Source organism: Thunnus thynnus, chromosome 5, assembly GCF_963924715.1.
Source record: "Thunnus thynnus chromosome 5, fThuThy2.1, whole genome shotgun sequence".
In the NCBI taxonomy this organism is placed as follows: domain Eukaryota; kingdom Metazoa; phylum Chordata; class Actinopteri; order Scombriformes; family Scombridae; genus Thunnus; species Thunnus thynnus.
In genome coordinates, this window is record NC_089521.1 from 35,392,819 (window position 1) to 35,420,318 (window position 27,500).

At 41.7% G+C, this 27,500-nt stretch overlaps 1 protein-coding gene across 2 annotated transcripts in view; it reads left to right on the forward strand.

Annotated features, from left to right (window-relative positions):
- Nucleotides 1–27,500, forward strand: part of dgkzb (diacylglycerol kinase, zeta b) — a 71,759-nt gene that overhangs the window by 24,667 nt on the left and 19,592 nt on the right. The window contains exons 1-21 of one of the 2 annotated variants that reach the window (XM_067591037.1): nt 4,246–5,922; nt 9,378–9,486; nt 10,497–10,592; nt 10,675–10,752; nt 10,834–10,890; nt 11,021–11,089; nt 11,172–11,243; nt 12,566–12,682; nt 14,146–14,220; nt 14,907–15,008; nt 15,982–16,064; nt 16,195–16,255; nt 16,648–16,761; nt 18,593–18,733; nt 20,418–20,496; nt 21,338–21,393; nt 21,478–21,540; nt 23,475–23,548; nt 23,662–23,773; nt 24,914–25,113; nt 26,068–26,168. In XM_067591037.1, coding sequence (XP_067447138.1) covers nt 4,835–5,922; nt 9,378–9,486; nt 10,497–10,592; nt 10,675–10,752; nt 10,834–10,890; nt 11,021–11,089; nt 11,172–11,243; nt 12,566–12,682; nt 14,146–14,220; nt 14,907–15,008; nt 15,982–16,064; nt 16,195–16,255; nt 16,648–16,761; nt 18,593–18,733; nt 20,418–20,496; nt 21,338–21,393; nt 21,478–21,540; nt 23,475–23,548; nt 23,662–23,773; nt 24,914–25,113; nt 26,068–26,168 — 2,947 coding nt within the window. In that variant the 5' untranslated portion in view covers nt 4,246–4,834. Of the gene's footprint in view, nt 1–4,245; nt 5,923–9,377; nt 9,487–10,496; nt 10,593–10,674; nt 10,753–10,833; nt 10,891–11,020; nt 11,090–11,171; nt 11,244–12,565; nt 12,683–14,145; nt 14,221–14,906; nt 15,009–15,981; nt 16,065–16,194; nt 16,256–16,647; nt 16,762–18,592; nt 18,734–20,417; nt 20,497–21,337; nt 21,394–21,477; nt 21,541–23,474; nt 23,549–23,661; nt 23,774–24,913; nt 25,114–26,067; nt 26,169–27,500 lie in introns of those variants that run through there. The other variant, XM_067591038.1, reaches the window with a different exon arrangement.

The window sequence follows — 27,500 nt, forward strand, 5'->3', positions numbered from 1 at the left end:
ATAGAAGTTATCTTGTTGCATTATCTTCATTATTGATTTCTGATTGATTGATTGATTAGTTGTATCAGTTTATAAAATAATCAATTATCAGGCAGCTCTAATGGTCACATGTAGGGATGAAACAGCTGGTGGGTTTATTGATTAGTTAACGGACAGAACAATAACTGTTCCAGACGTGATGATTGGCTGAGCAAACATTTAAAGACGTTAACAACATGATCATAAATAAATAAATAAATAAATATGAGCTTCAGCTGCAGCAGAGTTAAACATGAAGGAGACAGACAGCCGAGATTATTGCTTCTAAATAATATCAAGAAAAGGAGCCAAGATCCAAACGAAACTGAATATATGTCAAAAAAACAACAAAGTACTGGAAGTGAACATTCATGTCAGTCTTATTTTAATATGTTGATTATTATTAATCGTTTAATCTTTAAAACATCAGAAAAAGTGAAAAGTATGCGTCAGTCCAACGTGACGTCTTCAGATGTCTTATTATCTATAACGTTTATCAGAATAAAGTCGTTTATCACATGAAACACAGTTTATAGCTGAAACATCTTTAGTGGGAAACGTTGTGCTCTTCATTCACCTCACCGACACAGATGCTTTGTTTACTGTCGTACTGGAGGATCTGCAGGCCGGAGCCGCGTCACGTTACCTGGCTGTGAATGAGCAGTAAGCTGAGTGATGTCAGAGGGTAACCTGAGCGCTGTGATTGGCTGATGGTCAGACAGGCTGCAGGTGAAAGTGAGGATGTTCATACGTCTTCACGTCAGCAACAAACCACCACGCAAAAATATTCAGTTTACGTCATGAATGACAAAGAAAAACATCAAATCATCACATCTGACAAGTTGGAACTCATGTTTGGCATATTTACATAAAGAACAGCTGATAATGAAAAATACTAAATAATGTTAATAATGTAAACAAGTACAGAGCCTGAGTGTGTCAGCAATAACAATATAAAGCCTTTTAAAAGTGATGCAGGAAACAGCTGATTTATTTTCACCATCACACACATGAAACGCGAGCGTAGCTTCAGTCTGGAAGGACTTTAATTATTTATTTATGTTTTCTGTCGTTACTTTAATTATTTATTTATGTTTTCTGTCGTTGGAATCAGAAGAAAACAGCAGAAAGGACGTTTACTGGTAGTAAAGTACTCGAGTATTTCCACTTGATGCTACTTTAAACTTCCAGCTGGATTTTATATTATTTATATGTTTGTAATTAATTAGAGATCTACATTAAATCAACTTTGAGTCAGTGTTGTTATAAACCATAAAACATCAAAATACCATTTTGCAAAATAAATACTTTTAATTACATTTTAAATAAATACTTTTGATACTTTAAGTAACTTTTGCTTCTAATACATCTGTACTTTTACTTGTAATGGAGTATTTTGAGTATTTAGTATAAAAGAACCAGAGAAATACTTCTAGCACGGCCCCGAGTAGGCAGATCACTCCATCTTTAGTGGCCCCCTGGTCGGCCCCTGGTCGGCCCTTTGTCGGCCCTTTGTCGGCCCTTTGTCGGCCCCTGGTCAGCCCTTTGTCGGCCCTTTGTCGGCCCCTGGTCGGCCCTTTGTCGGCCCCTTATCGGCCCTTTGTCGGCCCCTGGTCGGCCCTTTGTCGGCCCCTGGTCGGCCCTTTGTCTGCCCCTGGTCGGCCCCTGGTTGGCCCTTTGTCGGCCCCTGGTCGGCCCCTGGTTGGCCCTTTGTCTGCCCCTGGTCGGCCCCTGGTTGGCCCTTTGTCTGCCCCTGGTCGGCCCCTGGTTGGCCCTTTGTCGGCCCCTGGTCAGCCCTTTGTCGGCCCCTGGTCGGCCCCTGGTTAGATGATAAAGTAGAGCTGCTGCTTTACAGTCTGGTGTCATCTGGCAGAAAATTAACTTCAATCATTTTTGATGAAAAATGTTTCAGCTGTTTATCAAGAAAAAAAGGCAAATATTTATTTTATTTTAATCATTTTCAAGCAAATCTAATGAAAAAATGTAAAATATTTTCTGGTTGAAGCTAAAATATGATATAAAATATTTTGTGTTTTGAACTGTTGGTCGGACAAGATGAGACATGCGAAGACTTTTGTGGGATTATGAACAGATGATGACTGCAGATGAAAGACGGTGTGAGCTGCTGGCGGTGGATCAGTGAACCCAGCGGTGCAGACTAATTACTGGTGTAATGTGTTTGTTGGGAGGGCGGGAAGCCAGCGGGTCGCCGTGGCCTTAATTACTGTTGTTGTCTGTGTCACAGCGGTGATGACAGCTTCCTGTCACCGTGCTGCTCGCCAGCACTTCCTCTCACTCTTTTATAATTCATGCTCCTCCCGTCCCGCCGGGTCAGGTGATGCACCGCTTCACACCGACAGACACAACTCAACACTTTAGCACTGCAGGAAATATACGGATGTATAAGCTGCTTAGAAATATAGAAAGAAAATTAATCTGCAACTATTTTGATACTGGATAGTAAATATTAGCTGCTTCCAGCTTCTCAGACGAGAAGATTTGCTGTTTTTCTTTGTCATATGTGACAGTTGATGAATATCTGAAGGTTTTAGTTGTTAGTCAGACAAAACAAGCAGAATGAAGGCAACACTCTAACAATTAATATTTATTTCCCAAAGGTCAAAGATCTTTAATGTCTTGTTTTGCCTGAACAAGATGTTCAGTTTACAGTCACATATGGCAAAGAAAAGTGTTAAATCATCACATCTGAGACGCTAAATCCAACTAATTTTTGCTTAAAAATGACTGAATTATGAAAATAGCTGCTGATTAATTTCCTGTTGATTGACTCGACGGCTGAAAACGTTTCTTTACCCACCGCTGACTGTTAGCTTCACAGGTTAATGCAACACACAGGATACACATGAGCACAGACGGAGATATTATAAATAATATGTTATATTATTGGAAGCTGCTCACAGTAAAACAACCTGAACCTGATGGTGTTGTTTGGGGCGACGGCATCAGGCGGCGTCCTGAACCTTCACACCCTGAAGATTTCATCCTTTCACAGAGCTGTGATAGAGAAACGTTCAGACCAGTAAAACCATCTGATATGAAAGATTCTCCTGTTGACTGATGGACACCTGACTGGAGGACTTTAACTGACTTTCCCCAAATGGTTTCTGCTGAGAGACGATTTGATCAGACACGTCAGGCTGACCTGTAATCTCTGCAGTCACAGATACAAACGTAACCTAATATACACGTACGGTGGCCCCAAAGGACAAAACACATATAAAAGTAAAAACATGAACATTAAGGAAATACAACAAATACTAAAAAAACAAACAAAAAGGAGAAATGTAACATGGTAAACAGGAAGTGGTCCCAGCCAGCAGGGGGCGTGATGAGCTCCATCAACAACATGATTTATGGAAAGTGTTCATATTGGGTTAGTTTTTATTTTATGAGTTGTGTTTTGGCACTTTGAAGGTTTCCTCTGTTAGCGCAGGTTGTTAATGGTGGCTAAGACATGTTTCCTGCCTGAGCCGCACGTTCAGCGTTTCTTTTGATTCATTTTATGTGTCAAAATCAATATGAGAAATAATTATCTGTTGTTGCAAATCCACAACCGCTGAATATCACAGATAAATGTTCTGTTAACAGAATAAACCTTCATGGTTTCTCTGAACAGCTTCCATAAAACATGTTGCTGCTGCTCCTTCTTCTCCAGGTGAGATTCATCTGTAACCAAAAACATGGACGTCGTCACCGTGACGTCACCCGTTGGTTTGTGAACTGCTCGAGTTTAACCATTTGATCGTCACCATCTTCGATTATTGGAGCCAGAAGTGACCAGTGACCATATTTGGACGAGAGGGTGGAGCTGATGCTAACTCTAGCTGCTAGCATGGTTAGCACGGTGCACTTACAGTCTATGGTTAACTGTGAAAATGCTAATGCTAATTTTCATTAGCGAAAAATAGGCCTAAAACCATTAAAACAAATTGTTCTCAGCTGAAAAACGTGAATCAAGTAAGAAGGGTCGTTTTCTCGTAGACTAGCGGAGTCGCCCCCTGCTGGCCATTAGAGAGAATGCAGGTTGAAGCTACTTCCTCATTGGTTCATTTTTCGGACCCGGAGCTTCCTGCTGGTCTCTTACGAATTTAATTCATGTCTGTATTTTGTCCTTATGGGCCACCGTACACCAGCAATGGACATTTGCATCATTTTGGCGTAAGGAGAAATGTCCTTTTTGTAATAATTATTAACTAACTACGTCTTAGTAACTATCAGTCTGCTGTGAATGTTCAGTGTGACATGACGTGATGATCAGTCAGAGACTCTGTTCACACCTGCATTAACATGCGTCTCAGGTGATCCGATGACTAGTGGACGGCTCAGTACAGGTGTGAACGCACCCAAGACGCACTGAGATCTGATCGCCCAGACCACATAGGGAGGCGTTCTGGGCCGCATGTGGCCACATTCTTGTAGCAGCGTGTAACGCTGAAGGACGCCTACTCGACTGACGACCTCTGCGTAAGTGGAAGTACGTACTGAGTAGCGCACCAAAGGCGTCATGTTAAAGTGCTTCCTCTTCTTCTTCTTTTAATTTCCGGCAGACTAGGCACAGGAAGTGCGTCGCTGCCTCCCGCTGGTTAAAAACAACAACGTGTTTGGTCTTTACATGTTTGTGTTTATTAGCATATAAAGTGGAGAAGTGAGATCCGATCACAAGTGGTCACTGGAGATGCATGTTAGTGCCTGGTGTGGACTGACGTACTTAGAGCTGATCTGTGAGTTTACAGGAAGTAGATTTTAAAATGTTTTTTTGTTTTGTGTCATGACTGAAGCTCCTCCCCTCCTGTAGATGACCTGTCGTTTCCGCTCTGCTCTCTGTAACTGTTGTTTGCGTCCGACAGCCTCAGAGGAGCCTTTCAGGAGTCCGTCCCGCTCTGCGTCCAACATGGACACGTTTTTCCGTCGTCACTTTAGGAGGAAGGAAGCAGCTCTGCAGGCGGACGCGACGTCCTGCCGCCAGAGGAGGCCTAGCGTGGCCGTCCCGACCAGCAAGGCCCGCCGCAGGTCCAACGTCGGGCTGCCTTCCTCCACCCTGACGCAGCGGCGGCGCTCCAGCGTGCAGCTGCAGGTGGGGCCGCCGTGCGCGGGCGGCGGACGCCTGGCGAAGACGTCCAGACACAACAGGTGGGCGGGACACAGCCGGCGGCGCTCCAGCACCACCACGCCCAGCCTCAACCCCAGGTTCGCCGTGTGCAGGAAGAAGGTGGGCAAGCTGCGCACCATCGACACCCACCTGCTGGGCCCGTCCATGCTGCTGGCCAGCCTGATCCAGATGACGGAGGAGGACGAGGTCGAAGGCCTGGGGGCGGGGCTACCAGCCGGGGAGCAGCAGGTGGAGGTGAGGGACGGGGCCAACAGCAGGAGGATGTTCTCACGCTCCAGCAGCCTGCACTCAGACGGAGACAGCGACAGCAGCGATTACTCTAACGACAGCCAATCAGAAGCGAGTCAGCTGTCAGAGGCGGAGCAGCTGGTGGAGGAAGATGACAATGTCTCCTGGTCTGATCAGCACGCCGCCGCCTCCTCCCCGTCCTCCTCCTCCGCCGCCGCCGCCCAGGAGATGATGAGGAAGACTCCGCAGCCGCCGCCGGCGTCACGGCCGCTGATCCGGGCTCCTCGCTGCCTGCGCAGGAACTCATCTCAGGTGTTCTCAGGTGACTCCGCCCCCTGCGGCCGCCGCGCCTCCAGCCAGAGGAAGAGGAGGAGGATCTCCACCATCTCCAAGGCGGGGAGCCCCTGGCCGGGGAGAGGCCCCCCGCTGCCCAGCCGCAGGAGCTCCGTCTTTTACCTCAGCCACCCGGCCTTCTACAGGGGCCCCGGGGCCCTCAGCCCGCTCGGCTACGACTCGCGTCTGGAGAGCTGGAGCGCCTTCCTGCTGTATGTAGTCCCGACCGCCAACATGGCGGCTGCAGTTAGCTGCTCGCTCCCTGCTGCTGTTTCCATTCAGTTTCATTTTATTCAACCATTCATGTCCTGAAGATTTATATATTATATATTTTTATATTGATCTTGTTTGTGCAAACGAGTAATTATAAGTTATTTTATGTAGTGTTGCAATGTAATCAAACTTCATCCTGCAGTAGTATCAAACTCTCACCTGTACAATCAGCTGTTCTTCAGTCATTTGATGATTCTATAAAACTCCAGATTCTGTTTGATTAAGTTTTTCTGCATCTGATGTTTTTATAGTTTTTGCTCTCTGCAGTGTGATAAATAAACTCTGGTTAAGATATATCAGGCTCATGGAGTTAAATTAGGCAAAGATCCTGGTTGCAGTTAATGAAGAGTTGAATGTTAATTGAACATAAATTGCGTGAGATGGTCCAGTGTGAACGAGGAGAACTGGAGGTTTCGTTTCGTTCTTGAGAACTCAAGGTGCACTTTTTCCAGAGATTTCAACCAAAATATGATTAAGTTGCATTAAGGCACATTTTATTTTGCTGATTTTACATTTGGATGGAAACTTGGATAGTGAATCTTCATAATTGTTGGCGGATCCGCAGTGCAAGTCTCTATAATCTACTGCCAGTCCACGAGTAACCATATAAAATATACAAATATTCAGCTCTCTCCTCTCCTCGCCTGCATATTCCTGTGTGACAAGCTTTAACATGTTTATACTGAGTTTTATATTCACAACAGAAGTCAGAGTGTAAAAGTCACGCAGGACATAAGAGACAGTTTGTGACATTCAGAGACAAACGACACACGTTGCTGCACATGAAACATAAATATCATTTATCATTGAAATCATTTGTGGTCTCAGCCTGAGATTCTGCTGCAGACACAAACATCCTCCATGGAGCCGAAGCTCATTAGCAGCTAACAAAGACACCAGTGACTCACCAACCAAACACTGATCCAGCAGCTGGTTGCTAAGGTTCATCAGTCAGTCGGTCCGCAAACAAAAGACTCCTGAAATGTTTGTACGACTTCCTGAAATGCAAATAACATGAGATCAGACAGAAATCAGTACATCAAACTTTAAAAACCTCCTTCAGTCGTGTTTTAGGACGAGATTTAATAATAATTTGTGTCTGATGTGATATTGCTGCACACAAGATGTCTCCTATTTATCATTATTAATCAGTCTATGCAGAGTTAATAAATGGTTTATAACACTCGTTAATGCAGCTGTCAGCAGATATAAACAGATCATGGATGACAATATAGTAATAATATCAAATATGTTTTCATAGGAGAAGTTGTAATAAATACTTGTTATCATGATTATATGATGGATGGAGGGAGAGAGAAAGAGGGAGACACAGAGAAGCAGAATAACAACAATAATAACAATGTTAATAATAATCAAAATTATAGAAAATATAACTATAATAATAGCAGCAATGGAAGGTCTCCTGTGAGATGAGAAAGCACAAAGAACTCTGGAGAAGAAGCAAAGTTATTGACATGCATTAATGTTACATGAATGCATACAGATGGAGAGGAGGAGGAGGAGAGAGGAGCTCAGTGCATCATGGGAAGTCCCCCAGCAGTCTAGGCCTATAGCAGCATAACTAAGGGCTGATCCAAGGCGAGCCTGGTCGGCCCTAACTATAAGCTTTATCAAAAAGGAAAGTTTTAAGCCTACTCTTAAACATAGAGAGGGTGTCTGCACCCCGGACTGAATCCGGTAGATGGTTCCATAGAAGAGGAGCCTGATAGCTGAAGGCTCTGCCTCCCATTCTACTTTTAAAGACTGTAGGGACCACCAGTAAGCCTGCATACTGGGAGCGCAGTGTTCTAGTGGGATAATACGGTACTATGAGCTCTTCAAGATATGATGGTGTCTGACCATTAAGGGCTTTGTAAGTTAGGAGAAGGATTTTAAATTCTATTCTAGATTTTACAGGAAGCCAATGCAGCGAAGCTAAAATGGGAGAAATGTGGTCTCTTTTTCTAGTTTTAGTCAGAACACGTGCAGCTGCATTCTGGACCAGCTGGAGAGTCTTTAGAGACTTGTTAGAGCAGCCTGATAATAAGGAATTGCAATAATCCAGCCTAGAAGTAACAAATGCGTGAACTAGTTTTTCTGCATCTTTTAGGGACAGGATGTGATTTTTGTGATATTACGTAAGTGAAAAAAGGCAGTCCTTGAGATTTGATTTATGTGGGAGTTAAAGGACATATCCTGATCAAAGATAACTCCCAGATTCCTTACGGTGGTGCTGGAGGCCAGGGTAATGCCATCCAGAGTAGCTTTATCATTAGATAATGTGTTTCTAAGGTGTTTAGGGCCAAACACAATAACTTCAGTTTTATCTGAATTTAGTAGCAGAAAATTGCAGGTCATCCAGGTCTTTATGTCCTTAAGGCATGTTTGGAGTTTGTTTAACTGATTGGGTTCATCAGGCTTCATTGATAAATATAATTGGGTGTCATCTGCATAACAATGAACATTTATGGAGTGTTTCCTAATAATATTACCTAAAGGAAGCATATACAAGGTGAATAGAATTGGTCCAAGTACAGAACCTTGTGGAACTCCGTGTCTAACTTTTGCCTTCATGGAGGATTCATCATTCACATGTACAAACTGAAATCGGTCTGATAAATAGGACTTAAACCAGCTTAATGCAGTTCCTTTAATGCCAATTAAATGTTCCAGTCTCTGTAATAGGATGTGATGGTCAATTGTGTCGAATGCAGCACTAAGATCTAACAGGACAAGTATGGAGACAAATCCTTTGTCTGATGCAGTTAGGAGGTCATTAGTGACTTTCACCAGTGCTGTCTCTGTGCTATGATGCCTCTAAATCCTGACTGAAAATCCTCAAATAAACTATTGTTATGTAGAAAGTCACATAACTGATTAGAGACTGCTTTCTCAAGGATCTTTAGGATACAAGGAGACTTTACAGGACTGTGGTACATAGCCTGTTACTAAAGACAGACTGATCATATCTAGTAAAGAAGTGCTCATTAAGGGTAAGACTTCCTTAAGCAGCCTAGTTGGGATCTAAGAGACAGGTTGATGGTTTGGATGAAGAAATCATTGAAGTTAGTTCGGTTTTACGGCTGTTTCTAAGGTTCCTGTGTTTGTGGATAAATCGGAGCCTGTTGCTTAATTTTGTCTCTAATAGTTAGAATTTTTTCGTTAAGAAGCTCATGAAGTCGTTACTACTGAGAGCTGCAGGAATACATGGACCAGTAGAGTTATGCTGACAGGAAGCTGGAGCTCATTAATGATGATGATGATGATGAGCAGCTTCCTGTATGTTAACGATGAAGCTGCCAGACTAACGTCAGAGCGTCTCTAACGAGCAGCAGAGACGCGTCAACACAGATTCTCCTCAAAACGCTTCTTCTTCTTCTTCTTGTGCTTTCAGGAAAGCCATCGCCAAGCCGGGCCTGCAGCACGCCGTGACTCCTCCCACCGTGACGGCGTCCGGACAGACGGAGCCGCTGCAGGAGCCCAGCAGCACCGTGGACTGGAGCGTAAGTCACTGCTCCTCACTGCTCCTCACTGCTCCTCGCTGATCCTCGCTGCTCCTCGCTGCTCCTCACTGCTCCTCACTGCTCCTCGCTGCTCCTCACTGCTCCTCACTGCTCCTCACTGATCACCACTGCTCCTCGCTGCTCCTCACTGCTCCTCACTGCTCCTCGCTGCTCCTCGCTGATCCTCGCTGCTCCTCACTGCTCCTCGCTGCTCCTCACTGATCACCACTGCTCCTCACTGCTCCTCGCTGCTCCTCACTGCTCCTCACTGCTCCTCACTGATCACCACTGCTCCTCGCTGCTCCTCACTGCTCCTCACTGCTCCTCACTGCTCCTCGCTGATCCTCACTGATCATCACTGCTCCTCACTGCTCCTCGCTGCTCCTCACTGATCACCACTGCTCCTCACTGCTCCTCACTGCTCCTCACTGCTCCTCACTGATCATCACTGCTCCTCACTGATCATCACTGCTCCTCACTGCTCCTCACTGATCACCACTGCTCCTCACTGCTCCTCACTACTCCTCACTGATCACCACTGCTCCTCACCTGATAACTCTCTCGGCAGTGATGAACATGTGATGTTAAAACAAGGAGCAACATGTTTTCCAGAGATGACGCAGCGTTCCTAACTAACGAATGTTAGTTAGGAACGCTGCGTCAATCAATGTTCATACTGGTGATAAACAGCCAGATACACAGCAGAGACGTATCACTGATGATGCTGGTTCAGGGTCAGAGGTCAGAGGACATGAATCTTCACTGTCAGAGTTTCAGGTTGATTTTCCTACTAAAGTGTCCAGCTGCTAAGATCCAGATGAGAGAAGATGTGAGATGATCTGAGTCTCTTCAGTCGTCACCAGCTTCACAACAATTAGCTTAATGAGCAGCTGTCTCGCAGACTTGCGTTCCCTGGGTTTCGCCTCTCAGGCTACATACAGTCGGCCGTCGACTTGCTGAAGCCTGTTGAGGCACCTTCTCTGTGACTTCATGTGACTTGTTGTTTGCAGGACAACGCTCAGTTTGGCGAACACATCTGGTTTGAGACGAGCGGGTCTGGAGACTTCTGCTACGTTGGCGAGCAGTACTGCATCGCTAAATCACTGGTGAGTTAGAAACCCTGCTCTGAATCCCGCTGCTGTAGAACAACATGTCTCTCTGTGACGCGTCTGTGATTCTCTCCTGCAGCAAAAGTCCGTGGCGAGGAAGAAATGTGCAGGCTGTAAGATATCGGTCCACACCATGTGTATGGAGCAGCTGGAGAAGGTAAACTCTCGAACCTTCTGGATTATTATCAGTGGTCCTCTGAGAGTTTCTCTCCTCACAGTTTCTTCTCTTTGTGATCAGATTAATTTCAGGTGCAAGCCGTCATTCAGGGAACCAGGATCTCGAGCTGTCCGAGAGGTCAGTGTCTGTCAAACTAGTTACCCCGCTAGTGTCTGAGGACACTCAACTTCTCTCCAAGAGTTTACATTAATGCAGAAGATCAAAGGTTGTCGACTCCTCTTGTGTTAACGCTGGTTGTGTTTCACAGTCCAACGTGGTGCGACATCACTGGGTCCACAGGAGACGTCAGACGGGGAAATGTCGACAGTGTGGGAAGGTGAAGGTCTCCATCCGTTGGCATCTTTAACTTTAGTTCACTGACAGACTCCAGAGATCTGATCTGCTTCTCTCTCCAACAGGGTTTTCAACAGAAGTTTTCATTTCACAGCAAAGAGATTGTTGCCATCAGCTGCTCGTGGTGCAAACAGGCGGTAAGTCTGTTATAGAGAACAGAAACAGAATACATTGTGCATTAACTCGGTGTGTGCTGCAGCATTATTTCACATGTTGGTGCACATTTGTGTTTAGTTTCAGGTGAAGTTAGTTTGGTGAAGTCTGGATGTTGTTTCTGACGTCATTCAGCAAATCAACAAAACACAAGAGGAGCAGATGATACTAACCAAGCTTTGGTTCAGCAACATTAGATACAGCAAGATTAGATATCTGAAGAAGAGAGAGAACAAAAAGCGTAGCAAAATAATTGTGAATACCTATAAACATTAAACAAAAATATACAAATACTCAAAAACATTTTCAACTAAGTTTGATGGGTCACATGTACCAGATAAGTCAGTGTAATCAGCAGTTTAGATAAAAAGTTTGTATTAATATGAATTAAAATCCACATTTACTCAGTTTAACACACTCAGGAGTTGTAAAGCTGCAGCTGGTGGTTGATTAACTGAGACACTTTGTTTTCTTCTCTTTATTAATTATTCTGTAATTTTAGCTGTTTAACAAAATTTACGTGTTTGCTTTAAAAAGTGACTGAACCATCCTCGTTATTATCTTTGCTGTTTCATTTCATTTTTCCGTTGTTTGGGCAAATATTCGGTGTGAGAAAGGCAGGACTTTACATTTCATCTTTTGATTAATGGCTACATTTGGAAAGAAATGGAAGACTTAATTATATTTTGTGTTTATCTGTTTGTTTGTGTGTTTTTAATAAACACATTTGGGAAAGTAACCCTCTACATAGAAGCAGCCTAGACTGTTCTGTTGTTTGATTTTACTAAAAACAATTAAGTAAAAAATAAAAAGTGAGAACTGAATCTACTTTTTGAGGAGGTCGGTTGTACAGAAGGTACGGATGTTGTGTAATTATTTACCTTTTTCCATGCTGCCTGAAAACAAGAAAACAAACACGTCTTGAACTCGACGCCCCCGAAGTTCAAGCTGACGCTACATTATGAAAGCATGTTTGTCTTTAAGAAGAATTACAAGCTCTGAGCTCACTGTAGCTGCACCTCTGTAAAATCAATCAATCATTCATTGATAAAACAAATAATCAATCATTCATTGATAAAAGAAAAACCAAGCAGGGCTGACGGTGTGTCTCCACAGAGCTGCTGTCCTGAAGAAACACAAATAACAGATTTACTTTATAGAAACAGAAACAGAAAACTAGAAACATCATCTAGCAACAGTGTCAGTGTCCCAGTGAGGCCACTTCCTGTCTGTGTTTCAGTATCAGTGAGGTCACTTCCTGTCTGTGTTTCAGTATCAGTGAGGTCACTTCCTGTCTGTGTTTCAGTATCACAACAAGGTGACATGCTTCATGCTGCAGCAGATCGAGGAGTGCTGCTCGCTGGGAGCTCACGCTGCCGTCATCGTCCCTCCCACCTGGATCATCAGGGTCCGCAGACCGCAGGTACACACACACACACACACACACATAACCACACACATAACCACACAAACAACCACACACACACACACACACACACACACACAACCACACACACAACCACACACACACACATGCATGACCACACACGCACACATGCACACACATGCACGACCACACACACAACCACACACACACACACACACAACCACACACACAATCACACGCACACACACACACAACCACATGCACACACATGCACGACCACACACACAACCACACACACACACACACACAACCATACACACATGCACGACCACACACGCACAGGTGCACGCACGCACACACATACATACAAGGATGATTGGTCCTCATAGGGGAGGTTGGTCCCCATAAGGGACGTTGGTCCCCATGAGGGAGGTTGGTCCCCATAAGGGAGGTTGGTCCCCATAAGGGTGGTTGGTCCCCATAAGGGAGGTTGGTCCCCATAAGAGAGGTTGGTCCCCATAAGAGAGGTTGGTCCCCATAAGGGAGGTTGGTCCCCATAAGAGAGGTTGGTCCCCATAAGAGAGGTTGGTCCCCATAAGGGTGGTTGGTCCCCATAAGGGAGGTTGGTCCCCATAAGAGAGGTTGGTCCCCATAAGAGAGGTTGGTCCCCATAAGGGTGGTTGGTCCCCATAAGGGAGGTTGGTCCCCATAAGGGTGGTTGGTCCCCATAAGGGAGGTTGGTCCCCATAAGGGTGGTTGGTCCCCATAAGGTTGGTTGGTCCCCATAAGGGAGGTTGGTCCCCATAAGGATGGTTGGTCCCCATAAGGGTGGTTGGTCCCCATAAGAGAGGTTGGTCCCCATAAGAGAGGTTGGTCCCCATAAGGGTGGTTGGTCCCCATAAGAGAGGTTGGTCCCCATAAGGGAGGTTGGTCCCCATAAGAGAGGTTGGTCCCCATAAGAGAGGTTGGTCCCCATAAGGGTGGTTGGTCCCCATAAGAGAGGTTGGTCCCCATAAGAGAGGTTGGTCCCCATAAGAGAGGTTGGTCCCCATAAGGGAGGTTGGTCCCCATAAGAGAGGTTAGTCCCCATAAGAGAGGTTGGTCCCCATAAGGGTGGTTGGTCCCCATAAGGGTGGTTGGTCCCCATAAGAGAGGTTGGTCCCCATAAGAGAGGTTGGTCCCCATAAGGGAGGTTGGTCCCCATAAGAGAGGTTGGTCCCCATAAGAGAGGTTGGTCCCCATAAGGGTGGTTGGTCCCCATAAGGGTGGTTGGTCCCCATAAGAGAGGTTGGTCCCCATAAGAGAGGTTGGTCCCCATAAGGGAGGTTGGTCCCCATAAGAGAGGTTAGTCCCCATAAGAGAGGTTGGTCCCCATAAGGGAGGTTGGTCCCCATAAGAGAGGTTGGTCCCCACAGTGTGTGTGTGACAGGTCCTCACACTGTGTATTAAACACACACACATACAGCCACTGACGTGTGTGTTTGTCTTCTTTTCTGCAGACGTCTCTGAAGTCCAGTAAAAAGAAGAAAAGGACGTCGCTGAAATGCAACAAGTCGAGCAAGAAGGGAGCGGAGGTGAGGAAGAGACGACACAACAAACATCAGTTAATAAATGTCAGACAAAGAATTGTGTAAAGTTGAACAAATACAAAAAAATCAAACAACAAGAAAAGAAATCATGTGCAGGGAGAGGAAAAATACCTCTAATAATAACATACAAACATACATGAATATACAAGAAAAACAAAGTCACACTATTAAAAAAAAAAAAAAGATTATAAAACCAAAATTAAAAACTTTTTTTTAAATCTGCTCTAAAGTTTTAACCCAGAGAGAATCGCAGTAGTCTGGAGAGACCTGCATTATCTGATTATTGACCTGATTATTATTCCAAGGAATTTCGTTTTTTTTTTTTACTTAAGATGTGTCATTACTGAACACACACGTGAGATCTTAGATGAAAATAATAAAAATTTGATTTTGTAATATTTAGAGACAGTTTGTTTACTTTAAAATGATTCTGCATTAGCAGATAAACCAGAATCGGCATCTTTAATAAATGACTGAAAATTAGAGTGACAGAACTAAGGTTATGTCATCTGCAAGCATTATGGGACAACATTTGGTAAACCGTTTATATAAATGAGGAATAATAGAATGGACCCCTGGGGCAAACCTAAATGTTCAAGGACTGTTATATTGAGGCTGTTATTAACGTTGTATTAAGGTTAATAAGTTAGTATGATATATATGTCTCTCAGCTCCAAGATGGCCGCTGGAAGCCCTTCCTGGTGAAGCCTCTTCCCTCTCAGCTCATGAAGCCTCTGCTGGTGTTCGTTAACCCAAAGAGTGGCGGAAATCAGGTACTTTAACATCCCTGCTCGCTACATACAGTATAATACATCAGTGGAAGGAGCCTGTTGAAAGATCCACCAAATCCAGCTCACTATAGACTATTTACCTTATCAATTGATTTTTTTAATTATATGATGAAACATTTGGTCTGAAAATGACAGCCAGTAGTGACAAATGTCCATCAGGTCCCCAGAAATCTTTAAAGAGTAAATTAAAGGTGAACTGCAGGTATTTTCTCTGTGTAAAAGCTAGAATAAAGCGTCTCCAGAGTGAGCTAATGATGTCACTGACGACGTCACAGTGTGCATTGGGGCTGAAGACTACGCGTTTGAAAAGTAATAAAATAATGTAGCTCCAGGCTACATTAGCCACTACTAGCATCACACACCACAATCTCCAGGTGCATTGTGGGTAATGCAGGCACCAGGTTTGGGCAAAGATAAGGTAACAGTGATGGAGTACACTATGACGTCACTGCAGTGAGGTGAGAAGTTACCACTAGAGGTCAACAAAAACAAGACTTTCAGGTGTGTTAAGTTGCTCTTTAAATTGTTACATTTTATCCAACGAAGTTGTTGACGACACATTTTTGTGGGAAACAGAAGAATCCACTGATGATTTCAGAACATGTTTGGTTTATTGTTCTTCTTTTTGTGCACAACTGGTCAAAATGATTATATTCAGCAGCTTCAGAAGAGTTTTCTTGAGTTTGGTGGATTTTACTGCATGATGTTCAACAAACATCAAATCAAAGATCTCAGACTCAGGTTTTGTTTGTTCACTACAAACTGAGAAATGTAGTTCTGGACAAAAGTGTGACTGAAATCATTCTGCATAGTGAGATAAAAAAAGAAAAATAAAGCTGAAAGCTGAAAATAAACACAATTTTGTTCTGTTTTTATGGAGTGGAACAAATAATTTGCACCAGTTTAAGTTAAAGAAACACATTTTCCCTCTAAACTTCTGTTTTCTTCCTTTTAGGGAGCAAAGATCATCCAGTCTTTCATGTGGTACCTGAACCCTCGGCAGGTGTTTGACCTGACGAAAGGTGGACCCAGAGAGGGGTGAGGAGTTCTCCAGAGTCTTCTCAGTCTCTTTATATCACTGCAGTTCCTTCATTTCTTCCTTCCTGCTCTTCATGTGTCAGTCTCAGATGAAACTAACTGTCCGGGCTTTGCTTTGTGTTTCCTGCAGGTTGGAGCTGTACGCCAAAGTGCCCAACCTGAGGATCCTGGCCTGTGGGGGGGACGGGACAGTGAGTCCAACATTAAACAAACACTGCTGCCATTAAAACTTCTCACATGGAAAAAAGTTTTTCCTTGTTGTCAGATAACAAAGCTGCTGTACTTCTTTTAAACATTACACTAAACTTTAAAAACCTTCACAATGAAATTTAGGAAAACTCAAAACTCTCAGCTTTTCAAACTTGCTTTTACCTGAATGTTTTTATTTTACCTTTTCCACATCAATCATTTATCTAATGTTCATTTTATTTCTGTTGAAATCTCTCTTTATTTGTTTCTTTGATACCGATATACTCACTACTAATAATTAGTTTTATCTTTAATGACTCTGTGGCAGACAGCAACGCATGTAATAGTACAATATTATAAAACATAAACTTAATATGTGTGTGTGTGTGTTCAGGTGGGATGGCTGCTGTCTGTGTTGGACCTGCTGAAGCTCCACCCCCAGCCTCCTGTGGCCATCCTCCCTCTGGGAACGGGCAACGACCTGGCCAGGACGCTCAACTGGGGAGGGGTGAGTTCTGCTGGAGTTTAACTGGAGCTCTACTGAGCTCTGACACAATTCTACTGAGCTCTAACATAACTCTACTGAGCTCTAACACAACTCTACTGAGCTCTGACACAACTCTACTGAGCTCTGACACAACTCTACTGAGCTCTGACACAACTCTACTGAGCTTTAACACAACTCTACTGAGCTTTAACACAACTCTACTGGGCTCTAACACAACTCCACTGAGCTCTAACACAACTCCACTGAGCTCTGACACAACTCTACTGAGCTCTGACACAACTCTACTGAGCTTTAACACAACTCTACTGGGCTCTAACACAACTCCACTGAGCTCTAACACAACTCCACTGAGCTCTAACACAACTCCACTGAGCTCTAACACAACTCTACTGAGCTCTAACACAACTCTACTGAGCTTTAACACAACTCTACTGGGCTCTAACACAACTCTACTGAGCTCTAACACAACTCCACTGAGCTCTAACACAACTCCACTGAGCTCTAACACAACTCCACTGAGCTCTAACACAACTCCACTGAGCTCTAACACAACTCCACTGAGCTCTAACACAACTCTACTGAACTCTAACACAACTCTACTGAACTCTAACACAACTCTACTGAACTCTAACACAACTCTACTGAGCACTAACACCACTTTACTGAACTCTAACACAACTCTACTGAGCTCTGACACAACTCTACTGAGCTCTGACACAACTCTACTGAGCTTTAACACAACTCTACTGAACTCTAACACAACTCTACTGAACTCTAACACAACTCTACTGAACTCTAACACAACTCTACTGAGCACTAACACAACTTTACTGAACTCTAACACAACTCTACTGAACTCTAACACAACTCTACTGAACTCTAACACAACTTTACTGAACTCTAACACAACTCTACTGAACTCTAACACAACTCTACTGAGCTCTGCTCTCAGAAGCAGTCCTGTGGCAGCAGTACAGTACTAACATCCTTTGCTTAAATAAAGTAATACTACGGTAATACTACAATATAAAAATAAGTCAAAAAGTCTTGTTTCAGAATTTATTATTGTATTATTATATGTTTGTTTTATTATCACTGCACATTAGAGCTGCAACAATTAGTCGATTAATTGATTAGTGGATTTACAAAAAAATAATCAACAGCTATTTTGATAATCAAGTAATAATTTTAAGTAATTTTTAAAGAAAGAAATGCTAAAATTATCTGTTTCCAGCTTCCCCAAAGTGAGAATTGGCTGTTTTTCTCTGTTTTATATGATTGTAAATTAAGTATCTTTGAGTTTTGGACTGTTAGATAAAGACATTTGAACTCGTCACGTTGGACTGAGATGATATTTTTCACAGTTTTCTAATGTTTTGAAGATTAAATAATTCATTGATTAATCGATAATAATGGTTAGTTGCATCCCTGCTGCACATTAATGTGTAAGCAATATTTTAATGTTATAGCTGCTTGAGGTTGTACTTTGTACTCTGTTTTGTTGTTAAATCTACAACAATTCATCATATATTTTATGAACTGATCATTTTGAACATAAAATCTTAATTTGAAAACTTATAAGTAACCATAGCTGTCAGATTAATGTAGTGGACTAAAAAGTAAAAACAATTTCCTCCTGAAATGTAAGTATGTAATTGAGTATGTATGTATTTTTTACATTTTTAAAAGTTTGAGTTCCACCACTGATCTGAGGCAAAAACAAAGAAGAAAACACAACAGAATTACAGAACATCACAAAAGGATTTCAGAAGTTGCTCCTAACCCTCCATAGTAGCAGACATGTTTAACTCCTCCTGCTGTCGTCTCTCAGGGTTACACTGATGAACCGATAACAAAGATCCTCTCTCACGTCGAGGACGGAAACATCGTCCAGCTGGACCGATGGAACCTGAACGTGGAGGCGAACCCCGAGGCTCGACCGGAGGACCAAGATGAGCATCAGACCGATAAGGTCAGTCAGGTTTGTGTTTATGTGACAGAAGAGATGTCACACAAACACAAAGTCTGAGTAGTCAGTGTAAATAATATTCTGTATTTTAAGGTTTTTTTTTTACTTTTCTGTGTAAAAACCACATCAGACACGAGTTGTTATTGAGAGCAGAGTATTTTAATTTGTCCTAATACGTGTGTGTAGAGAACCTTTAAAGACACTGGTCTGAGAATCATGTAGACTCTCAGTGTCACAGTTCTGCTGTTGTAAATTTTCATTTTTATGCAGATGACACCCAGATTTACATTCCCATCATGTCGGCAGATACAAACTCTTCTCTTCGACTCCATCTTTGTTTATTATTATCATTGGACCAAAAAATATCCAGTAGGGATAGAGAAACGCCCGCATACTTGCTCCAAAGTCACAGTTTTTATTCAAATAGACAACGTTTTGATTCAGGTGAAAACGTTTGGGAAAAAAAAGAGTCCCAGGCGAGTATACAGTACATACACACCAGTACACTGACTGGCTCTATGATGGTAGGTGTGATTAATCATCTGGGCTCCTCAGGGTGATAAATATCTCACATCAATCAATCAATAGTTCAAAAATGTAAACAAGGTCCATCTCAAAGAGGGTGAAACATCAACATATCAAACATAGTCATAAACTAGAGGAAAAGGGACCTTAAAAAGTTTTACGAAAGCATAACTGAAAATACACATACAACCCAAAATAATCACCCCAAAACAATGTCCATCCACTGATAGCAGTATTATTATTATTATTCCACATTCAACAGGTGAAATGGTCTCAGCACACTAACCTGTAAATGTTCCAACATAACAGAAACAGAAACAGGTTTATTGTCAAGTAGGTTTGCATTTAAAGGAATCTGCCTCTGTGTTGTGCTGCATAACAATCAATAAATAGAAGGTAAGAGTTTTCACAAAAATATATAAATATAAATAAAATTTACAACTAAAAAATAAAATATTGTAAAAATATATTCTAAGTAAAAAGAGCTGTTGAGTTTTAACAATATTGTACAAGATATTGACAAGGAATGTGCAAACGTTCACAGTATAATCAGTACAAATGCTACATGTAATGTGCAAATGTAAAAAACAAATAATTGTGTTAATGTTACGTGTAACGCACCGCTGTTCAATAATGAGATATAAAACGTTAATCAGTGAGAGGTAGCCAGGCTAGCTGTTTCCACCTGTTTCCAGGCTTTATGCTAAGCTAAGCTAACCAGCTGCTGGCTGTAGCTTCATGTTTAGACATGAGAGACGGACTCTGCAAGAAGGAGAAGAAGAAGAGGAGGTAACGCTTTATTTTACAGCTCCTTTAATGTTACACTCATTTCCTGGAAATGTTCTGAGTAATTTGCAGATATTTAATGGTTAATTTTTAAGACATTTTACAGAAGTTGGTTTAGCTGGTATATTTGGGCTCATACATAGTTGTTAATTTGCAAAAATTCTTAATAAATTAGATTCTTAATAATTCTTTAACAGACAGAAAATACTCAGTTTTCAGTGTTTAGTTTACATATCAGCTTAAAACTCATAACACATCCTGAGAATGAACAGCAGCAGCTACTGTGTGTAATTATATATTATATATATATATATATATATATATATATATATATATGATTTAACACATATTTTTCTGTTGTTTTGCTGTTTCTCAGCTTCCTATTGATGTTTTCAACAACTACTTCAGCCTGGGCTTCGACGCTCACGTCACACTGGGCTTCCATGAATCCAGAGGTGAGTCTGCTCTCATGGATTCAACTGTCTGATTATTGATTATTGATTATCTCTGCTGCATGATAGACGTGATGGTCAGTTCTCCACCAGGACACAAGATAAAAACTAATCATGTAAACATTTAGAAATGCATGTTGTTGCTGTGCAGAGAGTAAACTATTACCAGTGCTTTTTACTGGTTCACAGCAGCTTTAAAACGGAGACATCAGACAATCACCAGAACATTAATCAGCAACTCACTGGTGGTCGTTTTAGAAGCAGAAAAGACAAATATTTGAAGATTTGAAGCTTTTCTGTGTCGTAATGACGGTAAACTGAACTGTTGATCAGACAACATGAGACATTTGAAGACGTCACCATGACATCTAAGATTTTTAAACCATTTTCTGACATTTTATAAACAAATCAATTAATTAAGAAAATAATCAGCAGATTAATTCAGTTTCAGCAGAAGTCATGACGTCACTTCCTGGTCTGAGCAGGCCTTTAATCCTACAAAGATCTGATTTATTTATACTGTAGCAGATTTCATACAGAAAATAAAAGAGTATTACAACAAGAACAAATAAAAACTGCAATTTATAAAACATGTAAAAGTGAGTAAACAGGCATGTAAACACATAAACACAGTAATATGTCATAAAGTTTGAAATGATGTTTTTGTGGAAAAGTTGACGCTTCCATGACTTTGACAGGACAGCATGTTGTCATGTGACGTCTTACCTCACAGATCAATCAAACTGTATCTAATTTAATTAAAACCAACTGATGGATGGAAACGTAAACAGGTTATTATTCTGTTGTATTAATGGTTTGTTTAAATGTTGCTTTTGTGTTTTAGAGGCGAACCCCGAGAAGTTTAACAGCCGCTTCAGGAATAAGATGTTCTATGCAGGGGTAAGTGTCTGCTCTGTTTACTGCATTTACACGTTCACATGATCTCGTGTTCATGTATGTTGTGTGTGTCTTTGCGTGTTTCAGACGGCCTTCTCAGATTTCCTGAGCGGGAGCTCCAAAGACCTCGCCAAGCACATCAGAGTGGTGGTGAGTAGAAACACACTGAATACAGTCGACACTCTAAAAATCAAATCACATTTATTTATAAAGCACATTTAAAAACAACCACAGTTGACCAAAGTGCTGTACAATAAGATATCAAGAAAAAATTAAAACAACACAACTGCATCAAACAAGAAACAAGAACAAATAGAAAACAAATAATAGTGGAACACTTGGTTTTACCGACAGTCAAAGGCCCGAGCCAACAAGTGGGTCTTTAGTTTGGCCTTAAAAGTGTCTCGGGAAGGGGAACACTTAAATCCAAGAGGTAAGCTGTTCCAAAGTTTTGGGGCAGCTACAACAAATGCACAGTCACCCCTCAGCCACGATCGAGGGACAGCGAGCAACAGTTGGCCAGAGGATCTCAGAGATCTGCTGTTGTGAAGGGGGGCAGATGAGCTCCGAGATGTACCGGGGCGCCATGCCATGTAGAGCCTTAAAAACAAATAAAAGTACCTTAAACTCAGTCCTATACTTGACTGGTAACCAATGCAGGGAGGCCAGTATAGGTGTGATGATGTCTCTCAAATCACTGGGTTCAAATTTGACCCAGTTTGGGTAAATACAGCTCAGACACAACATCAGGTTTAGTCTGTTACTGGGAACCAGTGTGACACACAAGCTTCAGCTACAAACTGACACAGATTTATTGTTTCTTGTAGATACACAAGTTATTAACAATCAATAACAAACCCTGACATGTCAGTTTGAAAAGAGCAGAGCAGATTATAACAGCTTTAGTTTGGGTCATTACTTCATCAGACTCAGAACAACATGCTGTATGAACCCAAACTGGGTCAAAGTTTAACCTCGTGATCTTTAGTGTGTTCATGAAAGTTTCTGCTAAATGAGAAAACACGACTTCCAGGAACAACCTGATCTTCCTTTTTAATGAAGAATGATGACTTTATTTTTTAGACCTGAGATCAGAAGTCAATCAATCAATTTTTATTTATTTAGATCCAAATCACAACAAAAGTCATCTCAGGGCACTTTTCACATAGAGCAGGTCAAGACCGAACTCTTTAATTTACAGAGACCCAACAATTCCCCCATGAGCAGCACTTGGCGACAGCGGTAAGGAAAAACTCCCCTTTAACGGGTAGAAACCTCAAACAGACCCCGGCTCTTGGTGGGCGCCATCTGCTTTGACCACAGCTGGTCTTTACTGGATCCCAGTGTTCATCTTCTCCTCATAACTACATCAGTTCCTCCATCAGCTCAGAGACCAGCAGCTGAAACAATGTGATGGTTCTGCAGTCATCAGGAGTCTTTTCTATGATTTATAAGTGGAATTATGGACGTTTATAATAAAATCCTCTGACAGAGTGAGTCACACTGAATATAAAAATATATTTATTATATGTGTGTGTGTTCAGATGCGACTGAGACGACTCAGCAGGCTTCCATGTATTTATCATAACTCATTTAATTAATTATATCATTATGAATTATTGTTATACACAGCTGGGATGTATTGATTGATTGAATTTATTTGATGATCCAAAACATACAGATTTAAAATAATTACAGTCATGGAGGATTATTTCCATTGTGTTCCTGCACATGTAACAAACAACATGATAACACAACAGTCATATACAATACACACCATGGCGAGGTTGTTATGTCACATATTATAAATGTGACATAATAATTAATGATTGTAGGTGGTATCGACTGGTTTCCCGTCATACTTTCATACTTTATTGTTTTGATGGTGAAACAGGTGTTTAATTACATTTTATATAGTTTTCAAAAGTCTGGAATTTAATAATAAGTGAAAAGATGTCTTTGTTTTAAGCTGTTATTGATTCTCTTACTTATATTTAAATACTTATTTCCGTCTTTACTTTGCTGTGTCTTCAGCCTCTGCAGCACATGTAAGACTAGTAAAACGCTGTGTGTGTCTTCCTCAGTGTGACGGGACCGACCTGACGGCTAAAGTCCAGGATCTGAAGCTACAGTGTCTGCTCTTCCTCAACATCCCCCGGTACGCTGACGTCATTACTTTAAGTCCAGTTTGGATCAGTCTGTAGCCTCAGAGTGTTGTTCATGGAGGCTTATTCCCGGCTCTGTTTGTTGCTGTGTGTTCACACTCTGCAGGTACTGTGCCGGCACGATGCCGTGGGGTCACCCCAGCGAGCATCAGGACTTTGAACCTCAGCGTCATGACGACGGCTGCATCGAGGTCATCGGCTTCACCATGACGTCGCTGGTGAGCGTTCTGCTGAGAGACGTACAGTCTGGGTTCATGATTCTACTATGATGCACACTTTTAGTTTGAAGAGTTTCTGAACTGTATTTCTGTGATGTGGAGCAGAGCAGATGGACTGCAGGCAGGACCAGGATCAACTTCTTTATTCCAGGCTTGTGCAGGCAGAACAGAACTATACTGAACAAAGGATCCAACAACACTAAACTGAAAACCAGGACTTGGGGATGAGGTGCAGGTGGAGAACAGGAAAGGAGCTGATTGGCTAACGAGGCTGACGCAGGGCAGGTGTGGAGGGAAAAGCAGGCCGAGGACACATAAACACAATCCTCTTATATGTCCAATAAGCCCGTCTAAGAATGTACTTAAATAAACCCAAATACACTAAACATGTTGACGCAGCTCCTCCAACACGACAAATCTACTGAAACAAATGTGAACAAACTGTGTTGAGGATGATTGACAGCTGTCAGCATCTGGATACGAGCGTCTGTATAAACTGCTGCATCGAACACGTCTAACCTCAGTCTCATTTCACTACCAGTGTGAAAGCAAACTCAGTCCAGTTCAACCAACTGAGAGAAAGTCTGAGGGCAACTGGTGGACTGGTGGAGGGACACAGAGCCAGACTGGGACAGAACCAGTCTGTGTGTGTCTGGTATCTAAAACAAAGATCCTCAGTAATGAATGCTGAACCTGTTCAACTGTCTCTTATAAAAGAATCCTAAATATAAGTAATTATTATTATAATAATAGTAGTTAAATTCTACATTGTTTTTCTTTTGTTTGCTTCCTTTTTTATTTTCATGGTGGATGTTTACAGAAAAGAGTTCTTACTATTATTCCTCAAACTTTCCTAAACCTTTTTATTACTCTATAATTACAAATACTGATCATGTCAACGTAGTTTATTCTTCTTCTTCTTCCTTTTAACAGATTATTAAGCGACTGAGTTTAATAAAGTTTGGTGACACAAACATAAAGTAAACGTTCCTGTATCTTTAAGCACTGAACTACTTCAGCACCATAACACGCAGCAAACCTCACAGCTCTGTAGTGTTTGGATAAATCATATCATACATGTTCACAGGTCAGACATGTTGCCATAGTTACCACCCTCACCGTGCTGTCTCCGTGTCTCAGGCCACGCTGCAGGTGGGCGGTCACGGCGAGCGGCTCCACCAGTGTAAGGAAGTCACTCTCACCACCTTCAAGTCCATCCCCATGCAGGTGGACGGAGAACCCTGCAAGCTGGCGCCGTCCATCATCCACATCAACCTGAGGAACCAGGCCAACATGGTGCAGAAGGCCAAGAGGAGGATCTCCATGCCACATCTCAACGAGTAAGAAGGAACACCTGATCACCACACCAGAGACATGAAAGGAAACACTTCATACTGTATGTTTAATAGTTATTTTAAGTACTGTCAGGACTGTATGATATGAAGAAAAGCTGGTGGATGGAAACACAGCTGGGGGGAATAATAACAACAGCAGAGCAGAAGTCCTTGTGTTGAGAAGATAAGAGGGACGAGGACAGAGCCCTGAGGAACTCCTGCTGTCAGGCTGTGTAATACTGCTAAGATAACTATTAAATATACACTGTGAAGTGTTTTCTGGATATTAGAAGAATGACAGCATTGAACATGAATGAACAACCTGAAAATCTAATTTATGAAAAGGTATTTTATTTCTTATTCATTCTACTTTCAGTCGAGTGTAAAAACTTTTCTTTGTTTCCACTCAGGTTTTATATGTGCAAATTTAAAATGCAAATAAAAACAAGTGGATGCAAACACACCTTGTCTGGACATTTAGCCGTCAGAGGACTCAGGTTTTCTGTGTTGTGGCTCCACAGCGGAGGAATGAAGTCAGGACAGCAGAGTCACTGCACATCCTCACCGCAGGCTAAAAACCCCCTAAAACCTCCATTTATTTCTCATTCAAATAAAACAAGAAGGGGACGGAGATGCTAATTTGATGGCCAAGCAAAAGTCAAGTCAGGACTTTATATTCAGTTCTGGAAGAAGGTGGGAGTGAGTCACATGATGCTGTAATGTCTCAGTTTCACCAGGAGGCACAAAGAGCCGCTGAGTTCAGAGTTCATCCTGCTGCATCATGTCAGCGTGTTAATCCTGAAACTCAGCAAGTTTCTGTGTGTGTGTGTGTGTGTGTTATATGTGTGTGTGTGTGTGTGTGTGTGTGTGTGTGTGTGTGTGTTATATGTGTGTGTGTGTGTGTGTGTGTGTGTGTGTGTGTGTGTGTGTGTGTGTGTGTGTGTGTGTGTGTGTTTGCAGTCAGCAGCCGGTTCCTGAGAAGCTGCAGATCAGAGTGAACCGGATCAGCATGGCGGCGTACGAGGCCCTGCATTACGACAAGGACCAGCTGAAGGAGGCCTGTGAGTCAGCAAAGGTTTAACTGTTAATCAATAAAGTCCTCAATGTGTCCAATCAATCAATCAATCAATCAGTTAGAGGAACAAAACCAGACACTTCAGAGAAATGAGACTCTCAAACACAACGTGTTATTTTTGTCTTTCCTTCTGCTGATTAGTCACACATGACATCACTCGTATCAATATTATTTACATGCACATTAATACAAGTTGGATTGATCAGAAACATCTGTTTCATTGTTAATCAAATCTCTGACTTCTCACACTGCTGCACACTGTAGTAAAAAACTTTACTTAAATGGCAAATACTGCAGTATAAATATACGTTACTGCAGTATAAATATGTTACTGCAGTATAAATGTACATAACTGCAGTATAAATATATGTTACTGCAGTATAAACATATGTTACTGCAGTATGAATATACGTTACTGCAGTATAAATATATATTACTGCAGTATAAATATATGTTACTGCAGTATAAATATGTTACTGCAGTATAAATATATGTTACTGCAGTATAAACATATGTTACTGCAGTATAAATATGTTACTGCAGTATAAATGTACATAACTGCAGTATAAATGTACATAACTGCAGTATAAACATACATTACTGCAGTATAAATGTACATAACTGCAGTATAAATGTACATAACTGCAGTATAAACATACATTACTGCAGTATAAATATACAGAACTGCAGTATAAACATACAGAACTGCAGTATAAACATACATAACTGCAGTATAAACATACATAACTGCAGTATAAACATACATAACTGCAGTACAAATATACAGAACTGCAGTATAAACATACATTACTGCAGTATAAATATACAGAACTGCAGTATAAACATACATTACTGCAGTATAAATATACATAACTGCAGTATAAACATACATTACTGCAGTATAAATGTACATAACTGCAGTATAAACATACATTACTGCAGTATAAACATACATAACTGCAGTATAAACATACATTACTGCAGTATAAATATACATAACTGCAGTATAAACATACAGAACTGCAGTATAAACATACAGAACTGCAGTATAAATATACATAACTGCAGTATAAATATACAGAACTGCAGTATAAACATACATAACTGCAGTATAAATATACAGAACTGCAGTATAAACATACATAACTGCAGTATAAATATACAGAACTGCACTATAAACATACATAACTGCAGTATAAATATACATAACTGCAGTATAAACATACAGAACTGCAGTATAAATATACAGAACTGCAGTATAAACATACATAACTGCAGTATAAATATACATAACTGCAGTATAAATATACATAACTGC